General features: G+C 39.8%; 1 protein-coding gene across 1 annotated transcript in view; it reads right to left on the bottom strand.

Moving 5' to 3' along the window:
• The window catches only part of Pdzrn4 (PDZ domain containing ring finger 4), a 357,657-nt gene extending 338,386 nt beyond the window's left edge, over positions 1–19,271 (bottom strand). The window contains exons 1-3 of the mRNA XM_042264612.2: positions 18,630–19,271; positions 16,203–16,289; positions 14,239–14,346 (exon numbers count right to left, since the gene is read on the bottom strand). Of these exons, the coding sequence (XP_042120546.1) occupies positions 14,239–14,346; positions 16,203–16,289; positions 18,630–19,214 (780 nt within the window). The 5' untranslated portion in view covers positions 19,215–19,271. The remainder of the gene's footprint in view (positions 1–14,238; positions 14,347–16,202; positions 16,290–18,629) is intronic.
• Between the last annotated feature and the right edge of the window lie 2,582 nt (positions 19,272–21,853).

The following is a 21,853-nucleotide window of genomic DNA, read 5'->3' as shown; positions in this document are numbered from 1 at the left end:
AAGGATGTCATACTTGATTTTGCAGAATGTTAAACTCCATCCAGACTGGCCTTGCAGCACTGGATGTCTTTAGTATGGGTTTTTACATTATATGATGTCATCTTAATGGAAGAAACCCATATACATGCAAAATTCAGAGGCCAAGAAAATCACCTCATGTCATTTTCCATAAAACTAATCTTCATAGATATGGTTCCCTGAAATATTTCAAGGAGCACTGCTTCTCTGAAGAACTCAGAGGAAGCTGTCAATTAGAACTTTGTTTTCTCATTTCAAAAACTCATACTTAGACTTCTCAATGGCATTACAATAGTCTGATTCATAAAAACTGGAGTGTCACTGTGTGCTGTGTGACTTATCCCAAACAGAGGTTTCTTTTTCACTTAGGAAGATAAAATTCTCCTGCCCTCACCCCTAATTAACACTTTAACCCACAGCATATTCTTTCCTAGCCAAGGGCCTTTCAAAATTGCTGTGAGACCAGAGTGAGTTTTTTTCTTTTTATCCTATCCTATCCAAGTTAAACAGACTATTCATGTAATACTGATATTATTGTGAACAGTTTTGAATTGTGCCGTCTGGAAGTCTGACTCCAGCTTTAGTCCTTAATTAAAATTCACCTTTAGTTTAAAGAGAACCTTATGAATACCCCCTTCTGTAATTTAAAATGATTATGGTGATGTACATTATGGTGAATGGTCACCACTATCCAACAAGCTAGGGGAATCCTAGAGAATGCCAGTGCTGGGGTCTTGCAGACTTTGAAGAGTAGCTCACAATTTCTACATCCCAGAGACACAGGGTTCTGACTCCACACTTGTTCTGATGAAATTACTACCTTTATTTATTTCATGGATACTAAATCAGTCAACTATAAACAATTGGTGGACATTTTCTCTGAAAGCAATTATGCCTTCAGTGCACGGCCACACATGCTATCAACCCCGATGCGTATTCTGCTTCTTTAAGGCATTGTTTTATTTTGCTGCCTTCCATTTTATTTCCTTGCTACACTTCACAGATGAGAGATGTGAATAACAGTAAATTGAACAACAAGCAGTAGATACTGCATGTAAATGTGCCACTGCAGAGATCCTGGGTACGACAGTATATCAGACAGTTAGACAGGTCATTTGAAAATTGCTTATTGTCCCTGAAAAACTGTATGCATTTGTGGGTGGGTTTTGAATAATTCTGCCAAGCTGGATAGAGAATAGCTATCTGAATGAGATTTCTAATTGAGTGCTGTATAGCAATTTCCTCTGCATAGCAGCATTTCCTCCTGGAGGGAGGGGTCATAAAACTTAGGAGGTAAGAAAAATGTGTAAGTTTCAAAAAAAAATTAGGTGGATGTTTCTTTCCCAATCCCGGCCACCAGTCCCAACACAGAGGCTTATATTAATTATAAATGCTAGGCCGATAGCTCAGGCTTATTACTAACAAGCTCTTACATTTTAAGATAACCCATATTCCTTATTTATGCTTTGCCACATGGCAGTACTTTATTAGCATGACACATTCACCTCCTGCACCATCTATGTCTGGCTGGTGAGTCCTCTAACTCTGCCCTTCTTCATCCCAGTATCCTCAGTTTAATTGTCCTGCCTCAATTTATCCTGTCTTGCTATAGGCCAATCAGCTTCTTTATTAACCAATGAGAGCAATACACATTCACAGTGTACAGAAAGGTTATTCCACAGCCCTAAAACATACAAGGTCCACAGGGTTCTGCCCCCAAGGTTGTACATGCAGTGAGGGCGCAACCACTCCTTCCCAGCTCTTCATTGGTTCTGTCAGTCTTTGTTCAGGCACTAGTTATGCTGTATGACTTTTGTAGGAGAAGTGAAAACAATTCACCTGCAAAAGGCACCAAGGACAGAACAAAGTAACTTTGTAACATGGTAACAAAGTAAACATGGATTCCACCCATGTGTAACTTAGAAAGCCAATGAGCTCATTGTGTGTGTATTTTGTTGGAGGCAATAAGACATTCCACTGAAGCTGGTCTCTCCACTCAGAAAGAACTTGTGTAAGAAAGAGAGGGGTTACAAAGGAAAAGAGATACATGAAATCTATCCTTTGTATTAAATCCCAATTTGGCAGGCCAAATGGAAAAGGGAGGGTGAGACTAAAGTGTTGGATAGCTGTCTCTTAAGCTGGCTAGACACAAGGAAAGGAGATACAAATTAATTTTGTGATAAGGATTCCTTCCTGGGATCCAAATACTTAGAATCCATAGGAATAATTGGACAATGAGGAATAAGAGAAAGATAGAAATGATAGAAGAAACTTCTAAGATCCATTCTTCAATAGAAAGGATGGGAAGTCCCATGGTCCACCATTCAGGCCAGGCCCTTATTAACGACTAAATGCTGTCCCCAACAACCCCCGAATTTCAGTGACCTCACATAAACTCAGATCATGTCAAGAATGACATGGGCATTCTTGGCCCAACAGTTCTCCTGAGGGAATTCTATCTTCTTCTGGTATATAGCCCTGATTCTATTTCCTTTTGCTTCTTAGGATGGCCTAAGAGACAGGGGTTGGTTGAGCAGTAACATTTAGCATGAACATTCTTAGGCTAAGTCTAAAGGATTTTTCTTTCTATTTGTATTCCTCTATATAGAACAAAGGTGCATGACAAAGGCACAAAGAACTGGAACCTTTTGTGTCCACAAGGAAAATGAAGCAATGTGGAAATGCATAGTATTATTATTTTTAGTTAAAATTATATTCAGTATAAAATATGCAGAAATATTGAGACTCTGAGTAAAACAGATTCTTTCTTGATTGTATTCTTCTCCTTCCAAATTATTAGTGCACTATCCAACAATATTCAAGTTAGAGGTGAGACATCATTAATAAAGGTGAGGCATTCTTAGAGATAAGACATCATTCCTAGAGGTGAGATATCATTATCAAAGGTGAGACATCATTATTTTCTCTTTTAAAGATTTACTTATTTGTATGCATGTGTACATGTGAATGCAATGCTCAGAGAGGCCAGAAGAGGGTATCAGATCACCTCCAGCTGGGGTTCCGAGAAGTTGTGACCTGCCTGATATGGGTGCTGGGAACCCAGATGCTGTTCCTCTGCAAAAACAGCAAGTGGTATTTAGTCACTGAGCCAGTGGTTAATTTCTCTCCAAAATTTCATAGATTGAAATATTAGTTTTTACTAATTAAAGTTAAGTGAAGTCACTGCATGAACCCTAATCTGATCTGTCTGTGAGACAAGATGGACAGGGATGAACACATTCTAAAGCTAGAGGATGACAAAGCTGACAGGTACCATTTACATACCAAGACAAAATGGTCTCAGAAGAACTCAAGTTGTAAGACCTTGATCTTGAACTCACATCCTCCTGAACAGCCAGCATTTGCTTAGGTCAACTAGTTTGGCCTCTTCTCTATGGTAACCTTGGTAAACAAATACAGACTTTACACAGCTAAAGCAAAGCAGCATGAAATCCCTGTATCTGCTCTGAGTGTGACTTCCAGCCTCACCTTATTCCCATACATCCATTTATCTAAACTGTCTGTCCTCAGAAATCACGTTTGAAATGGCTGTCACTACAGAGAGTAATGCCACACATAGAGTAACCACAAGAGCAGACACAGACTGGTTGTTGGATCAAACTCACACAGAAGAGCTCTAGAAATTTCCCATTCAATGATATCTAGTACATCAGCAGAACAAGATTCATCATGTAGAAATTGTGCCTGATATATGTGAAATTCCTAAGAAAAACTTTGGAATGACTGCTATGGCGTTGGAATATTTTTTCCAGGAAAAGTAATCCATTTATGCAAAAAGAGCACATAGCTAAAGCTAGTTTTTTATGCTATATCAAGGTCAAGTCTTGGTTCCTAAACTTAAAGCATTTGTGTGTATTTGTGTGTGTGTGTGTGTGTGTGTGTTCAATAGAAAACCTTGTTTCCCCTCTAGACATTAATGTCTGCCCATTAGCAGCTTCAACACCTCACCTAACATGTATTCTGATTTACAAGCATTTCTGTAGTGCAAGATTAGAAGTATGGTGATATTTTATTTGTACTGAAATGTGATTTTAATTTTATGTTAATAAATAAAGTTGCCCTGGGGTCAGAGCTATTAGAGCCATAGCAAGAGCGTGATGGTTAGAAGAGCTAGGTAGATTTCTGTGTGTTCAGGGATACAGCCAGTATTGGAGACATACGCCTTTAAGACCTGGAGGGCGGTACTTACAGGCAGTGATGAGGCAGTCATGTGGTTGGGTTTACAACCAATGAGAAGGCAGAACAGAAAGACTATTTAAACACAGACAAACAGGAAGTAGCTCTCTCTCTCGGGGAAGTTAGGAGCACTGCAGGAGGTAAGATTTTATCTCTGAGCTCTGACCTCTCGGCTTTCTCTTTTACATTGGCTCTGTGTTTCTTATTTTAATAAGACGATTGGTTACATCTACATAGAAGTATTAAAAACCTTCTCAAGACTAAATTGATTAGGAAAGAAGTTGGACTTCTCACTAGAAAGAATGGTTCAATACAACTCCTAAGGTATTACCATGAGGTCATTTCTTCTCCCTGATCTCTACTTCCCTAAAAATATTCACCAAAGATATTTACAGTGAACATGTTCTGAGATTCAAGACTACCTGGTTTTCTTCTCTTTGTTGTTTCTGTCTTTAATATTGACTAAACTCCTACTCAATCATCAAAACACAAGGCAGTGATCACATCCTCCCATATATTAGTGCCTCTTCATTTCCCTGGCTAGACAAGCTCATAGCTTCAGTTTTCATGGAAGTACCTCCAACCCTAAGAGGCATAGCCTGTGTGTGTGTACACAGTATAGCTTCCACAAATGAATGCTCAACTGAGAGGCATTGGCTTTAACTCATAAGTTTATGCTATTATCCCTAGACACCTAAAGTTTCAGTTTAATATAAGACATTCAGTTTTAACCAAATATTTAAACTTATCACAAATGTACAAGTTAAATGAAAATATATTAAAAGTTTGAATGTATTTTAAATCACATGATACAAATTTGTTAATGAGCTATAATTAATGAAAATTATTTGATACTGTTTTTACTATAGTGCATGCAACTAAATCATTTGGCTATCAAGTTATTCTCATTAAAAAGAATATTCTGCACAGATATGTCAGCTATATACCATTTTTCACATAATAATTTTCTAGCCACATACAATACAGTCTGGAATGAAAGCTTGTGGGTATAACACATGCATCTGAAGTGAGTGTGTAGGGCCAGTTCATAGGAAAGAATATTTTCACCTTTCAAACTTCCAGAATCCATACTCAGGGATGCTCCTAAAAGGGATTCTCATTGTCCAGACTTGGACTCATCTCTCTGTTCACCCCAGAAATTCACTTACTGGCATCACCTGCTTCAGCTGGTCCCCCTTGGCTTAGGGAGTCCTTTCAAGGTGTTCACTGAAGAGAAAATCAAACAAAGCAGTGCATTGAGGAAACAGTCTCTCTATCCACAACAGGAAGATGGTCTCTATCTTAGTCACCCCAGCAGTTCGGACAAGAGAGTGGCTGTTGCTTCCTGAAGATGGCTTAATCGCCGCCACAGTTGCGTTACGCAAGGGAAGCAGACTGAATTCTGGACAGCCACGATGACTGCTCCTTTGAAGCTGCCTCACTGCAGAGGTTTGGCTTGCAGATGATGTCATTTCACATTTTTCCAGTCTGTTGCTGTCTGGCATGCTCATCTCCAGTGTGTGTCCACCATGCTTGTAAAGGCTGTACACTGTGAAAAGTTAATGTGTGCTGTCTCTGGCTTTTGGTTTCTTTTATAGAGCTTGAGAATTGAACTCAGGTTGTACAAGCACATGTTTCATGACTCCATCCACCATGTAAGAGAGAAAAGTTCTGCAGAGATCACATCAACCTGGATGTTTAACTCTTATGGATAGTCCCTTTTCTGAGTAATATGACTGTATCATTCACTGCTTACCCCTGCTTCAGTGCAAGGAAGAGAGAAGAATATGAAGGAATCATTTAGGAGCCACACAGAAAAGAAATGGAATCAGTTTATATGCTTTGGGACAGATACAGTGATGGAGTCATAGCCATATAAAACATATAGAACTTGCTAAGACTGTCACTAAAGCATGGGGCTCCTTTTTAGCAGAATGAAAAACATTAGTTTGGACTTCAGTAGACTATTGGACTTTTCAAAAATCTAATGTTTATTGATTATATGAAAATTATTTGAAGACATAAAAATATTTGGTTCTATGTTCTGAGATGGAGTGTGTATATGGATAATTAAATAAATAGGTCATCAATAACTTACTCAGTTTTTGTCCACTACAGAAATACCAAATATAAGGCAGGCTATTACTTTAACACTCTAAAAATGCAGTATGCAGACCTAATGACATGTGTTGCTAGTTTTAAAAAAAAAGGTAAGAAAATGTACTCAATATTTTTTCTAGTTTTAAATCTTTAAAAACATACATCCAATATATAGTTAAGAAATTATTTCTGTCTGTGATAAAGAGAAGCTTTCTAAAGTCAATTCCAAGAATCCAACAAATCTGTCAAGGTCATGCAGACTCCTTTGTGATTTCCTCAAAATAAATCTGTTTACTTTAAAAAGCAGCAGCCCACATTAGCTACCTGTATAAATGGCACTGGTTACACAGGGATGTGCATTGTGTTTTCATATCTTATTTTCTCTTTTCTAAGACTTCTCCAAGACACAAAAACCACTTTAATTACTCATCATTTCTCCCATAATGCTTTACGTCTTACACTGCACACTGGAGCCACTTGTACTGAATCTTCATGAGGCTCATGGAAATTCATCTCACTGACCAGCATCAGGGTTAAATTTTAAGTGAAAATAGTTGAACTTGTCCCCCTTTTTGCTTATCAACCACCTTACATTTCTAACATCAGATTTTTTTTTTAATTTAAGGATTTCTCATGTTATTGAGGTCCTTAGAAAACTGTGCATTATTTGCTCAGCTGTCTTCACGTCAGACTACAGCAGCCAAAGACCAGTTGGGAGGTTTCTCAAGCTAGGGCCTAGAGGTCACACAGGATCTACAGCATAAAGGTTACACATGACCACTTCTTAAGGTACCTGCTTAAAACACAATCATCAGATTAATCCCAGAGCTACTAAATAATCCCCAAGGGACTGATGATGCAGATCTTTTAACACTTTGTTCTTCGATGTCTTGAGAAGCCCTGTCTTAAGTGCTTCAAGTCACACTCCCTTACGCTGAGGTCTGAGACGCACTGATGTCAGCTATTATTTGTGACATCAGTGGAAGAACACTTACCCCAAGGTCTGGGTAGTGCTTCTCAGTGAGCTTTGCATCTGTGTCTTATTATCACCAATTGCAATAAGCAAAACTGTAAAAATTAAGGCAACCCAACATCCCTACTCTTAAATTAGTAAAAGCATCTTCAGTTATTACCCCTGCCTTGAAGGAGGGTTCACTATCTTTGGAGTCTCAGCAGATTGCCTGCCATGACAACATATATATTCAAAGAATTTTTTACACTACTTAATATACCCAGTGAGGTGTGACAAGCAAATTTTTTCACAGCAGGCAAAACCTGTTTAGGAATCTCATTCTTCACCCTCGTCTTCTATCAGATTTTCTTATCCTTCTAGACTGATCTAACGTAATGCTCTAAGTTTAAAGTTTGCCTGATTGGAACAACTTTGACTCTAAAGAAGCCTCATCAATATGCTAAGCCTGTCCCCCACCCTCATCTGCTATGGAATTCTGTATTACTGCTTCCTTAAATCTCAGAGAATAGCAGGGATCTAATTAGACCATTTACATGAAGATACTCTTTCACTAATAAGTGTTTTACCCATAGAGTACTAGTACTGCTCAAAATTTTAAAATTCCTCCTGCCACTTGATCCTCCAAGTTCTGGTGTATGATTTTGTTTGGCCTAGAACTAGGCTGTTAACAAAGCTAGTTAACAAATCAAATTATTTTAAGTAATATAGGGACACTATATATGTCACTATCCAATCAAGGCACTCGTTAGAGTGAGTAGGTAGACTGTGAATCATTTGTCCACACCACAGAGCACTCCTGATATGTGGCCACCTGTCTGTGAGATGCTGCATGAATCAGACCCCTTTATATTGCTCTCCAGCTTGTCAGTTGTTATACTCGAAAACCCCTGCCTCAGTCTCCCTAGTACTGGTTTACAGGTCTGTATTACAGTGAAAAGCCAAGACATAGACTTCAGTGTTTTCAGATCAAAGCGGATTCACTGGGGCTTTATTTTCTTTTGCAAAGGGCTCTCGTAGATTTCAAATCCTGATATAGTTTCTGCAGCTTAGTGAACCTTACACCTACCAGTGCACACTAGGAGTTACACAAGGAACACAGACAGCCAGGCTTCACACTAAGCTAAGCACTGTGCAGGTTCACATTCGTATGTGGGTTCCAGAATTTCCTAGATACATCACCCTTCACGCGAAGACAGTTTCCAATACTTGATGCCAGACCTTCACTTTTCAACTGTTTACAAATACAACGATTTAAGGTATTCCTTAATACTTCAAAAATTTTTAATAACCTTATTTTTGAGAACCCCTGTCTTTCCCTTTCACCCCTGCAATTCCTCCCATGACCCTCTCCCAATTCATAATCTCTGTTGGTCTTTTTTTTTCCAGGTGGTCAATGCCTATTTTAATATCTTTAAAGGTTCATCATTTGCTAAAAATGAGTGATTTAAAGTGTTACTATTATCGCATTTTAAGCACATTGTGAAAGGCGTTACTAAAGTAATATGACTGACCTACATATTGTTTCTTGAGCGAATGCAAAAAGCCTGGCACTAATGTGCTTGCTGCAGCAAGGGCAAGGACTCCTGCTGAGGCATCAGTGGCCTCCTGCTCAGACATTAGAAGGCTAGACATGTCAACGGGCTTTAAAAGTGCTTTCTAATTCAAAATGTGCTACTACTGTGGTTCATTAACATAGCCATCCAGAGTAAGGTAGGAGCCCTTTCCAAAATAGGTGTGAACATGGTGTGAGAGTGTGGATATGTTACTGTTAGACCTAGGAAGGAGATGGAAAGATACACACACAGACACAGCACAAACACACACATATAGAGATATTCATATGCTCAGACACCTCCTTAACCTCCTGCAACTTAATTCAGTCCTAATTTTCCAGGAAATAAAAAAAAAATAAAGCCAGAAATTCCATTTGTTGTACATGTATACTTCCTGGAAATTTTATTTTCTAAAATGTTCTCCAAAAAAAATTTATTTAAAAAAACCCTAATATTTATAAGAATTAGTAAACATTATTTTATCTCTTTAAATTTTTTGAAGGAGTAGTGGATTTGTGCAGGGTTTCAGGGGTCATGAAGGACTTGAGGGGGCATAAAAAGTTAGGTGAACATTGTAAAAGTTTTCAGGAGATTTAGAAGGTTTTCAAGAACTATAAAGAGATTAAGAGATTTTCAAGGGTTTGAGGGTTGTAAAGGTTTTCAAGAAGATTGCCTACTAGAAGAAAAAATGTGAGAAAATGGACAGAGATTGAAAAATCTCTGATTGAAAAATAAGAGCAGACAGGCCTAAAGATGAGAAAGAAAAGCTACGTCACGTGAGTCCAGTACTAATGGGGTAAAAAGGAAAGGATTTTTGAAACATGAATGTTCTGAAGGGTCATACCTGCTTCCTCAGCAGAAATAGATTTTAATCTACTTATAGTAAGATGCCAATAAGAAGCCTCAGCCAGGAAGTAAAAATGAACAAATCAATAAAAAGATAGATAGATAGATAGATAGATAGATAGATAGATAGATAGATAGATAGATAGATAGATAGATAGATAGATAGATAGAGTAAGCAAATTGCATTGAAAGTGGCAGAGGCTGGGTGAAGAAAGCATCTTAGGAAGCCACTGGGATCATTTGCGGAAGGTGACAAAAACTTGGATTTAAGGTCCTGTCCTCTACATGTCCCTAACCCTCGTGCCCTGATTCCCAAAATGAAGCAAACAACTCTAAGGCAATAGGAAAATGAGAGGGAACTCAGAGTGTGATCCCACTAAGGTCTATCTATAGCCTTAGCAGATAAAGGAGCAGTGTCACAGGACGGTGTATTTGTACTAAACGGCAGGAGAGAGCTCTCCTTCCCCAGCCAGCTAAGTGCAGGTGCTCTTCTTGCAGACAGACAGAAGGCATTGCTGACAAACCATACTACAGAGACTACAGGTTCCCCAACGACAGCTCTTCTTGCCTGCAGTGCTCTTCTAGATAAATCCCAATGCTGTTACCATCTGCTGATCGTCAGCAGACTCTGGCATCCTCAGGAATTAGAAGAAATGACTGCTGGCAGCAGCTGGCCTAGGTTTCCTCAAACGTCTTGCTTGTTAAGTATAAACTACACATAGAAACTAAGGAGGAACTCATTCTGTCTTTAAGAGGTAGAGCAGGCATTCCAGCTAGCCTCCTCCACCTCATGGTTCAGGCTCTTCCCATTATACCACATTATTTTTCAATAGAAAATAAAACATGTGATGACTATACTTTCATTTTAGTAGCACTGAATTGTGGTTACTAGTCTCATCAGAACATAATTCTTTATTGATATTGATTATATTTCTTTCATATTTTTCCTAATTATTATATACCATCAGGTTGCTGTTGAAATACTATGCCGTAAGGTTGACAATAAGGATTTTTTTTATTGAGGTATGCAGTGATGTGTTCAAATAAAGTGTAAATCTAACTGATTTACAGGATCTCATGCAACTTGCAAATGTTTCTTATATGTGAATTAATTAGCAGTGGTGATCTGAGGTGGAACCTTATAGATGTGTCTCAATATTTCTAACTGGTTAGTTCTGGTCTGTAGTTAACTTTCCTGCTTTGACAGCTGTAAACCACTGTCCAAAGCCTTAGCTGAATGCACACGATAACCAGAGACTTCACTCTGGCCACATCAAGAGGTGAGAGAAGATGCAGAAGGTATAACATGCCATGTAGGTTTGGAAGAAAATTCAGCTGGCAGCCTGAGGACAGAATTCCTGGTTGGGAAAGCTCTTCCCTCCAGTGCCAAACACGGCACATTATGGAAAGTGCCACCTGGGCACTGTTCAGTGGAGGAACCGTTTACAAAGCAAGAGAAACTGCTTCTGTGGCTGCTTTTCAGGTTGAGTTTCAGCTTCATAAGTAGAAGGTATTTTAGCATGCACATGAACACACACACACACACACACACACACACACACACACACACACACACACACAAAGCACTGAATTCTGTTTCAATGTGTTCATCTCAGACTCTAAAGACTCTACTTCCAATCCTGAGAAATTAAGTGTGCAACAGCTGTGCATACCACTGTCCTGTTACCAGCATTGCTGGAAGGTGGTAGGAGGACCAGAAGAGAACAAAAAGCCATGGATGATGCTGCACCATTTCTTACTCTGGAGTTATGGGCACCTTGCTGCCTACCAGTGTCACGAAATTATGATAGAATGCTATTGCTCACAGCAGCAGTGAACTTTGACCCCCCCCACACACACACACACTTCTTCCCACACTCTTCACAGGTATTTTAAAGAAAATAAAGTACTGATACTGGCCTCTTCCAATAGGACAAGGGGCCTTCTAAGGTAGACCTTAATTGTGAAAGACAAGGCAAGTTGCTTTAAATCTTGTGTATGTAATGAACTTGTTTGCCTTAATTTCTGATGCTGTCAACAAAATTTCAACCTTTTTAGACTCTAGTAATATTTTGCCACTTAATGTTATAACTTAAATATCAAATTTAACTTGTTTTTAATACACACAAATAAATATTTTTTTTAAAGACACAGATGTAAAAGTAACTAGAAACTGGCCAGTATGGATATTTGTGGAAAATGACTCCAAAATTAACTTGCTTTGAATCACGTCCAAAGTACCAACAGGGTTTACCTTATGACTTTGACTTTGCTTTATCCTCTAATGATTTTGAATGTGATAAGCTCCCGTGGAAGTAGAATACCCAAACCAGTCATTTTTGAGTTGTTGATTATTGCTGAACTTTGGCAAAAACATTATAACTAATATTGTATTAGAATTAGTAACGTCTCTATAACAATTAACAGAACCAAATATTAACATATCTACTTTTTATTCAAATTAGTGATTGATGAGTATTTTAATAAGCACAGTTCTTATATTTGTCATGCATACATTAGGCTAATAACCACACCCAATATTTTGGGCATATTTTGAATATAAGTTAACAATAAACATTTTCAGCTTTGATTATTTTCATTTCAAAGCATTCAGAATAAGTCAAATTGCCACAGTTAAGTCACCTGGGCAGCTTTATAATATACAACCTCTTTGTTTCCTTACACTGTGGAAAATGTATTTGTATACGAGATTTAAAGCAACATTGCCTTTAGAAATTCAAAATCTGGCTTAATTTCTCATTGCATTCCTTCAATCATCAAATCGAAGCAGAAAATATATTATTGACTTGTTTTTAAAAAATCTGTTTATCCAACCCTGCACATTTTTAATCAATATAGTTTGTCAGTTTCCTATTAGATATAAATGTAATATTGATTAGTAGTTTCAGCATAGGAATTAAAATGATTGACAGACATCAACTGTTTCTAACTCTTATTAGCATGTGAGGATTGTCCACAACACCTGTGTCTTTAAGACTTGTTGAAATATATACTAAGGTTGCCAAGTATCTCTTCCAGGAGCTGACAGAACACTAAGCAGCCAAGTGTTAGAGACTTATTTCTAGCCATTTTCCTTCTAAAATAGTCACACTAATTAACAAGTTTCCTTCTAAAATAGTCATACTAATTAACAAGTTAATGCCATAAATAGTAAAATCATTTTACTCAGTTCTTGGCAACAAATGTGGTCTCATAAATCCACTGTAGAACCAGAATGTATCTGATATAAATAAATAAATATATTCATGCCCTGGACAAGATATACATACATATACAAGTATCTTATATATAATATTTTTCATTTCCTGGGATTTCATTTCCTCAAATTTATATCCTTATGACAAATTTCAAGTTCTTTCTATTGCTTGTTAGTTTATAAATCAAGGTGAATAATAATAATACCACAGCTTATTATGAATTTTAATCAGTTCTCTATCAATGAGTCATTTTTGCTCTTTATCTTAATAGAGTTTAAATAAGATTAGCTTGACAAATATTAGTAATGACATTGGATGGATCAGTAGATGAACTTGTTATCAAGCATAGATTTTTTTTTTTAAAGTAAAATTACCTTTCCCAGTAAGAAAACAAATGAAATTTTGTACATTTGACTTTATTCTAATTTTGGTGCTGTGGATGGAACCCCTGACCTGGAGCATACAAGTCAAACATTGTACCATGTAGTCACACACTTCCAATCCTAAATAAATGAGTGCTTTAAAAAAGCATTATACCAGGCTGGAGAAGTGGCTCAGAGTGTAAGAGCACTGGCTGCTCTTCCAGAGGTCCTGAGCTCAATTCCCAGCACAAGCTCCAAACACAACAACACAGCTGCACACACAAGAGCTTCCCACAACTCCTCCCACCAGGGGCAAGAACACTTCTTCATTTGTCTCACTTTCAAAAAGACAGAGTGCACCAAAGGATGATAAAGGCACCTTATAGGTAATACCAGTGTTCACAAATACATACTGATCACAAGCTTTAAAAAGCGTTGCTTTCTTATCAAAACTGTTCCCAAGCACAGAGTTGCCACCTTTTGAAATGTTATAAAAATGGGCCGGGCGGTGGTGGCGCACGCCTTTAATCCCAGCACTCAGGAGGCAGAGGAAGGCGGATCTCTGTGAGTTTGAGGCCAGCCTGGGCTACCAAGTGAGCTCCAGGAAAGGCGCAAAGCTACACAGAGAAACCCTGTCTCGAAAAACCAAAAAAAAAAAAAAAAAGAAAAGAAAAGAAAAGAAAAAATGAATTCCATGAAAATCAGAGAAGTTCCTTTGATTTCTGAGGAGGGAATGTATTAAAATACAGATGTTCATTAATATACCTGGAAACTTAAGGTACTTTGTACTTTCATCCCACTGTATACTAACTGATAAAGAACCACCGAAGAGTTTTACATTTTTAGGAAGAAATATACAGCAAAGTCTCCACTGCAGTTAGATTTATACTCTGATAAGAAGGTGAGCAATGTGGGTGCCACCTTACAAAGTCTTAATCACGAAACATACTCCTGCCTTTTTACTGCCTTACCTCAATAATTTTGTCGTGAACCTCCAGGCCATCTGCTCTGTCTGCAGGTCCATTTTCTAAAATTTTTGAAACATAAATTCCTTCAGTTGCTGATTGCTTCTGGCAATTCTACAGGAAAAAAAAAATTGTTAGCAGAAAGAAACATATTAAACAAACTTTCAACTTTGTAATGGATAATTTTTCTAACTGTAACAGTAGTAATTCTGCTCCAACATGCAACTCTCTTAGCTGGGAATTTGGCATAGAATTAACCCACTTAATGCCAACTGGTCATTAATCAAGATGACAGCTATAATGAACAAGGCCAGCGGCTCTGACAAGATCATCTATTTACTTTACATTTTTGAATTCACATGAAAAGCTTTAGAGAAGGGCACATACAAGGTGAGATCAGAAGTGTTACTGTAAAAACCTCTCACCTATAAAGTGATACGGGAAATTAAAAAAAAAAAGACACAAGGATAGAAGAAGAAAGAATTCAAATTTACCCTCCAGGATATAACAATTTAGACACAGTCATATCCCTAAAATATATTTTAGCTTCCAGTGTGAAAAATTTGGAATCATAGCTTCGACCACCTAGGAGGCAGAGAGTGATTTTATAATCTCAAAATAGCAACTTTACATGGCCAAGAGACCCATTCAGATCTGATCTCTGATCATTACATGGCTCCAGGTGCAAGTTTCACAGGGAATAGGCAACCCCCAAACAAGCAGCCTTTGATACTACACAGCATGTTCGCCCATCATAAGAAACCAATGATCCTGTAAGACCTACTTAGGAAGATGTTCATCATCATGTAACAACACATTGGGCATTCATTCTTAAATGTCAGTTGGTTTTATGGCAGAATAAATAAGATTAACTCTAGAAGTTCTCCTTAACTGGTCTGCTTCAACCAGAATTGGAAATATTTTTTTTAAATGCCCAATGCCAAATTCTTAACTGGAAGTTATAAATAACCATCAAGAGAAGGGAGAAAGAAAACAATATGAAGAAATGCCTCTGTTTTTATAACAACTGGGACCTTTTCAGAACATAAGCAGAACAATGATCTTTAATTGCTGGGTTTGCTAGCTGAATAGGAGACAGACACAGGATGACATTGTCCAACACCATCCTAACCCCAGCTTAGAGCAGGCTAGAAAGTCCTCGAACAGCAGGTGCCTCATGGGTCAGGAATGTCTCAGAGCAGCTAACTAAAGAGTTGAAGAAGGTGATTTCTTTATTAAATTTCATTGTCTTTGTCCAGTTACACTCAAAATTAAGACAGTGTAGGATTGCAGGATGCCAAAGGATTTTTGTAACTACAGTAGGTAAAGTCTTAATATGCACTCTGAGAACAAAAAGTAGAGATTATTCATACAGTTAAATAAGGAGTTGATTTGGGAAGCCGAAAATGTTTCACATCAACTCTTTTAAGGATGAGGTTTCCTAAGAAATTTTGGGAAGGAGGAGGAGAGAAGGAGGAGGAGAAAACACACACACACACACACACACACACACACACACACACACACACACACACTTACTTCACTTTTCTCTTATTTAAATTCATTCTGACTCTGCATTCAATGAACACTGTCAGTTTCTCAAGTCTGGTTGTCATTTATAGACAGAGCCATTTGAGAACAGGAAGTATATGCAGACAAGATACTACTGAGTGGAGCAAATGGAAGTTGTCTACACGGGTACTCAAGAGATTTGCCCATGGTGCTCTCCAAGAAAGGTGGATGAAAGGTAAAACACTGTCTCTCCTTTATGACCATGGCTAAGAGAATCAAGATGGTCAACTGTGGGGTGTTTTGGTTTTGTTGTTTTCAAATTCTCTCATAAAGAAAATCTGAGTATGAGCTGGAAGATCCACATTGAGAATCTGGGATTTGGGCAAAGCATCCTTTTAAGGATTACATCACTTGTTTGTCCATTTCACAAATGAATACTATATTAATAAAGGAGTCACCTGGTTTGGTCTGCCTCCTATTATGTTGAATCCCAGAGTATCATCTTCTCTTTCTAACACAACAGTGAATGACTTCTGTTCTCCACCCTAAGTTAAAAAGGGGAGAAGTGGATTAGTAAAAAAATACAAGAAAAAAAAAATAACCGCTGCAGTGACATTTTACTGTCAACACACAGCATTTTAAGAACGGTTGGTTCTGGCAAAATTTCTCCCTGAACACAGTCGAAAGCATGCACTTGAGGGAAACGGCAGTGCACCGGAGAAGAAAAGGATTTTTTTTTTTAATGACTACATGGATTTACATTTCACACAGGCAGCACCTCATTCTGACTTCACCTCAACTGCAACCAGACTTCTGGGCTCCACCAGGCAGGGCTCTGTGTTTTTATCTTTGTGTGACAGAAAAGTCAAATAAACTGTCAGGGGAATCTTAGAAACATTTTTTATGTAAATTTTCACTGTAGAAATGCTGAGCTATTTATAAAGTCAGAAACATTCAGGCTGCCCCTGTAATCCGGGGTCTACTGGAAGGTAGCCGTCTTGATTTTAAATAATATCCCTATTGGGTTTGTTATAATTCTTACAAAATAAAAACAAAAGGAGTTTTGCTAGGTAGAGTCTTATGTATTTCTTTATGAATGATCTGGTAATATTTAAACATATATAAATTGTATCAATTACCCGTTTGTTAGCAAAGACCCATTTAAACAGTCACAGAAGTAGCTGGACAAGATAAGCTGTAGTTACCACTACAAACATGAACTTCTCTGAGGAACTGAAATACCTGGAATTACATCTGACTCTGAGGTATGAAAGCTCACTGCATACCCCCTGCCGCGAATGTGTGAGTGCACTTGGACTGGGACACACACACACACACACACACACACACACACACATGAGCTTTTCCAGAGCCCACAGCAGCCCCTAGAGGCAGGTGGAAAACAATTTTGAGAAGCACCACCCACTGGCAGCATTTGAAAATTAGTCAACAAGTACTGCACAGAACAGTAGTTCTCAACCTGTGGGCCTCAAGTCACATGTCAGATATCCTGCGTAACAGATATTTACATTACGATTCATAACAGTAGCAAAAATAGAGTTATGAAGCAACAAAGAAATAATTTTATGGTTGGGGGTCACCACAACATGAGGAACTGTATTAAATGATTGCAGCATTAGGAAGATTGAGAACTGCGGGCAGAGAATCACAGCTCGACTGATTCTGAACATCTTTATCCCATAATTCTAACGCTTGTTCCGACGTTGAAACCTGAACAGGCAGTGCAAATCAAATTTGTGTGCTTTTCTCTATGCCATTCATTGGAAGATTATCCTATACACAAGCAGACTAGGGAACTCATACAGCATCCAGCCTTTTTTTTTTTTTTTTTAGTATTCTCCATTAACTGTCTGCTCATGGCACTCTGTTTCACACAAGTATCATTTGCGTGTTGGGCACAGCGTTCTTCTTACATGCTCCCTCATCAGAGCAGCTGATCTCATTTTGACTGTGGCTTTCAACCTTGGGGTAGGAAGGTTAAAACCTAGGACCAGAATCGGAGTCAGAGCTAAGCAGCCAGTCCCCAAAAGGAAGCCCCCTGTTGCTCCTCCCCAAAAAGCACAGAAGAATGATAACAGCCCCCTGAGAGGGGGTGCAAGTTAAATCCTTGCTTGCTATGCCAGCGACCAGCCAAATCAAACACCTGTGCGAATGTACTGACGACAAGCTACAGCTGATGACCCAGGCTGCTGCAGCCTGTAGCTCAGGACCATCAGCTTCCATGAAGTAGGGAAGACAGTTGCTGTCTGGCGCTTATGGGGCCATTGTGACCGCACCCTGTCCTGGGCCAAGTCCCCAGGTCATATATTATGCACACTCACCACCAGTAAAGCAGAGGTGAGGTCGGGAGGGAGATTCATCAGAAAAAGTCAGGGATGTAAAGAAATCTTACCCTGGCTCCCTGACTCCACCATCCCTTGAGGTCCCTGAACTGAGGAAAGGGTAGTTAAACAAACCATAGGCGTTCTTTGGCAGAGAAAATGAGCCACTCACAGCTAATTGGTTTATTTGTGGATTTTGCTTCAGGCACAGGCCAAGGATACAAAAGATGGGCAGCGATGGTGGGCAAGAGAGTGGGAGATGGGAACACGAGTGTGGATGGGAGAAAAGTTTTCTCAATTCCGCCTTCTCCGGGAGAGAGTTGAGTTCGACTCCCTTAACCCAAAGCAACGTTTCCGGGGGCAGAGGTGCTGATGAGGCCAGCAGAGCATATAATCGGGGCGGGGGGTGGGGTGGGGGTGGGAGGATGTCTCGTGCGGCTCTGGGAAAAAGGATGGCACTACCAGGAGGAATTCTCACCGGTCGTGAAGATCCCTCTCTCCCCACCCAAATCATGCTCGGGGGCCCACTCCCTCTGCGCTTACCCAGCCACGGCCTCCCAGGTCCCCGACGAAGTTGCGTGTGTGCGCCATGGACCGGGCCAACTTCTGGTACCTGCGCTGCAGCAAGCCGAGCTGCGTTTGCAGCGTCTTCCTCAACCGCCTGCAGGGGGCTGCCCGATGCCGACTGCCGGACCCCGGTGGCCCTTCACGCTTGTCCCCACTTGGGCGGGTCGTAGTCGCCCGGTGCTTTTCCTCCCCGCCGCCTCCGCAGCCGCCTGGGCAGTGGCGGCCGCAGCGGCTGGCAGGGCCGAAGGCGCAGCTCTGGACGTGCGCCGCCAGCTCCCGCAGCCGCACGGTGTGGCTGCAGCCCTGCGCACGGTAGTCGCACTGCACTCGCAGCTGCTGGACCAGGTTGCGCAGCGGCAGCACCCGGTACAGCTCGCCCGGCTCCAGAGGCTGGCACTGCAGCGGGCACCGGCGCCTCCGCGCCGCCCAGGGCAGCAGGCAGCTGGCGCAGAAGACGTGCCCGCAAGGCGTGCACGCGGGCTCCTCCAGCACCTGGCCGCACAGCTGGCAATGGAAAGCGGGGTCCACAGCTTCCGCGAAGCGCTCCAAAGCGAAGCCCATGATAGCGGTGGGGGAGGAGGGGAGCCAAAAGGGGTGTCCGCTTCTTCTGAGCACCCCCGGGGCAGCGCCAGGGGCAGCGGTCTCACCGCCGCTGAACTCTGTGGGGAGGTGTGTGTGATCTCAGAGTTAAGTTTGGCTTGGCGTTTCCTGGCTTTGGCTAGGTCCTCCGACTTCTCCATATTGACACTAATAGAAGCCACCTGGGTGAATCCTCCTCCACTCCACCCCCACTTCTTTGTGGTTTTGCAATGTGAGGTCTTTCAAATCTACCCTTGTGAATAAGGCGAGTTTACAGAGGTCTTTGGGTCAGCTTTATTTTTTTCCCCTGAGCCAAGAACTTCAAGTCCCTTGGGGTGTCCTGCCTGAGCAGAGCTGGTGATGGGCACAGCACAGATACTGAGAACTTTGAAGCCTGCCAGGATGGAAGATTCCAGAGATCAGGGTCTTTGTGTCAAGCAGATCCTCAATAAAACCGTGTTTGAAATACAAATACTTTTGTTTTTTCAAATGAGCTAAGTAAAAAAAAAAAAAAAAAAAAAAAAAAAAAAAAAAAAAAAATCACCAGCGAAGAACTGTGACCCTAAATTAGCTTCACGTTCCAAAAAGATCATTGAGGAACTCCACAGAGCCAGGCCAGGCCTTTCAAATCAAGGTACAGAAGTGAGGTGAACGGAGAGAAGGGTAATCTTTGAACAGGCAGCGAGGACTGGGGAAAGGCCAATTGTCACCCTCAAGAGGCCTTATTCTTGGTCGGGGGAAGACAGTGCACAGCCATACAGGCCTCCTGCCGAGTGAAGAGACTAGAGTTTCATTGCTGTAGCTTTTCTTCAACTTCAATTCTCACACTATTTTCTACTTTCAGACGTATATATATATATATTAGTACTGGGAACGGGGCACGACCTTTTGAGCACTTGGAAGCAAAAGAAAAGGTAATAATCGTGAATGAAATACTGGGATAACAGAAAAACCAAAACTTTAGCGGGGTCTTTCTCTACTCAACCAGAACAGAATCAATATGAACTGCTTCCTCCCAGTTCAACTAAGTGTGTGGCCTGCCAGACTGTCCTAAAAATACATGGGAGTTTCCTCCAGGCCCTCTGGTCACGTTTTCTTCCCTCTGTTCTGAAACTTAGGCATGAAAAGAGAGTCCTTCACACTGAAATAAATGCACCCTGCTTACTATCGTTACCCAGAAACCATGACAGATGCTTGGGATAGGGACTCTTAAATGAGTCACCCTCACTGAGAGTTGGATGTCGCTCCTGGAAGATGTGAAGAGCATCAATGAAAAAGACTTCAGACTTTGTGATAGTAACAGCATAGCTTCTCAGGAGAACCTTCTGAACCTTCAATGGCTAGTGAAATCCACAAGTGATGTTCCAGGTATCTGAAATAATTCCTCTCCTTTTTGTCAAAGTACGATACTATATTGTATATTCTATATGGAAATATGATAAAGTTTATTTGCTGCTATGATTCAGTGTTCCCTTCCATGTCCAGCTTATCTTTCTACAAGGAGGCAAACAATAAATCTGTGAAATAATTTGTAGCATTATTTACAAGAACATATTTTTTTGTGAAATGTATAAACAGAAAGCACATAATACTATAAAAATTATTCAAACAATTCTGCATGGGAGAAAACGGTTTTTTTTCTAGCATATAATATCCCAGTCTTATAGATATGACTATAGATATGTCTTGTAATTTTACAGTAAATGAAAATAGTGCCAAGAACATTGTAAAAGACCAAGCAAGAAGAGGTGGAATCTAAAAATGATCTCATTGGAATACTCAGAAATAGAGACATTCAGTTATTAAAAGCAAATAAGTATTGTTCCTTTGATGCCTTTGGAAGAATCAATGGTGAGGAGTGCTGTGAAAAGCTGGCTCCTGGACATGCCATATCTATCATATTCAGGAACTCACAGCAACTATAACTACCTGTACAAGATCTCCTGCATAAGATCAATCCATCCAGAATTCTGGAGTAGATAGTGGAGGTTCTCTTCATGTTCCACCCCTTACCTGAGGATTTCTGGCAATTGATAGCAGCTGGGGTATCTTTGGTTTTTAGGATGTTCCCACTGGTAGTATTCCATGCTCTAGTAGCTTGCCCCACACCCATGCACATAACGAGCAATAACAATTAGACTTAGTGGATTATAGGAAAGAAGAGGAATGAGAAGGACAGAAAGAAGAAAAGGAAGAAAATGAAGATATGAAATTTGGATGGAGACATGTTGCAGTAGATTCAGGGAGAATTGTAGGAGGAAAATGGAGATAATGATTATTTACATTGTATACATGTATAAAATTTTTAAAAATAAAGAAAAATTATCATTAAAAGAAGGAATTATCTGAGGTTAGCAAAAGAACTCAGAATGAGTTTCAAATGCATACACAAATTTCAGCAAAAAATAGATCCAGGAGTGTGTTGATGTCTTTTGGCAAAAGTTCTTATGCCATAACCTTGGGCATATGCTTATTCCTTTATTAATCAACATTTTCTATCTTTTAAGAACATATAGATAGGGAAATTTGCAGACTGAACAGTTAGGTGGTAGAAGAACAGAAAATGAAGTCCCTGTTTTCATGTTTGGTGCAGATAATCTCTAGATGTATTGCTACTTATG

Source organism: Peromyscus maniculatus, chromosome 20 (genome assembly GCF_049852395.1).
Source record: "Peromyscus maniculatus bairdii isolate BWxNUB_F1_BW_parent chromosome 20, HU_Pman_BW_mat_3.1, whole genome shotgun sequence".
In the NCBI taxonomy this organism is placed as follows: Eukaryota; Metazoa; Chordata; class Mammalia; order Rodentia; family Cricetidae; genus Peromyscus; species Peromyscus maniculatus.
This window is presented reverse-complemented; position numbering and strand designations above follow the sequence as displayed.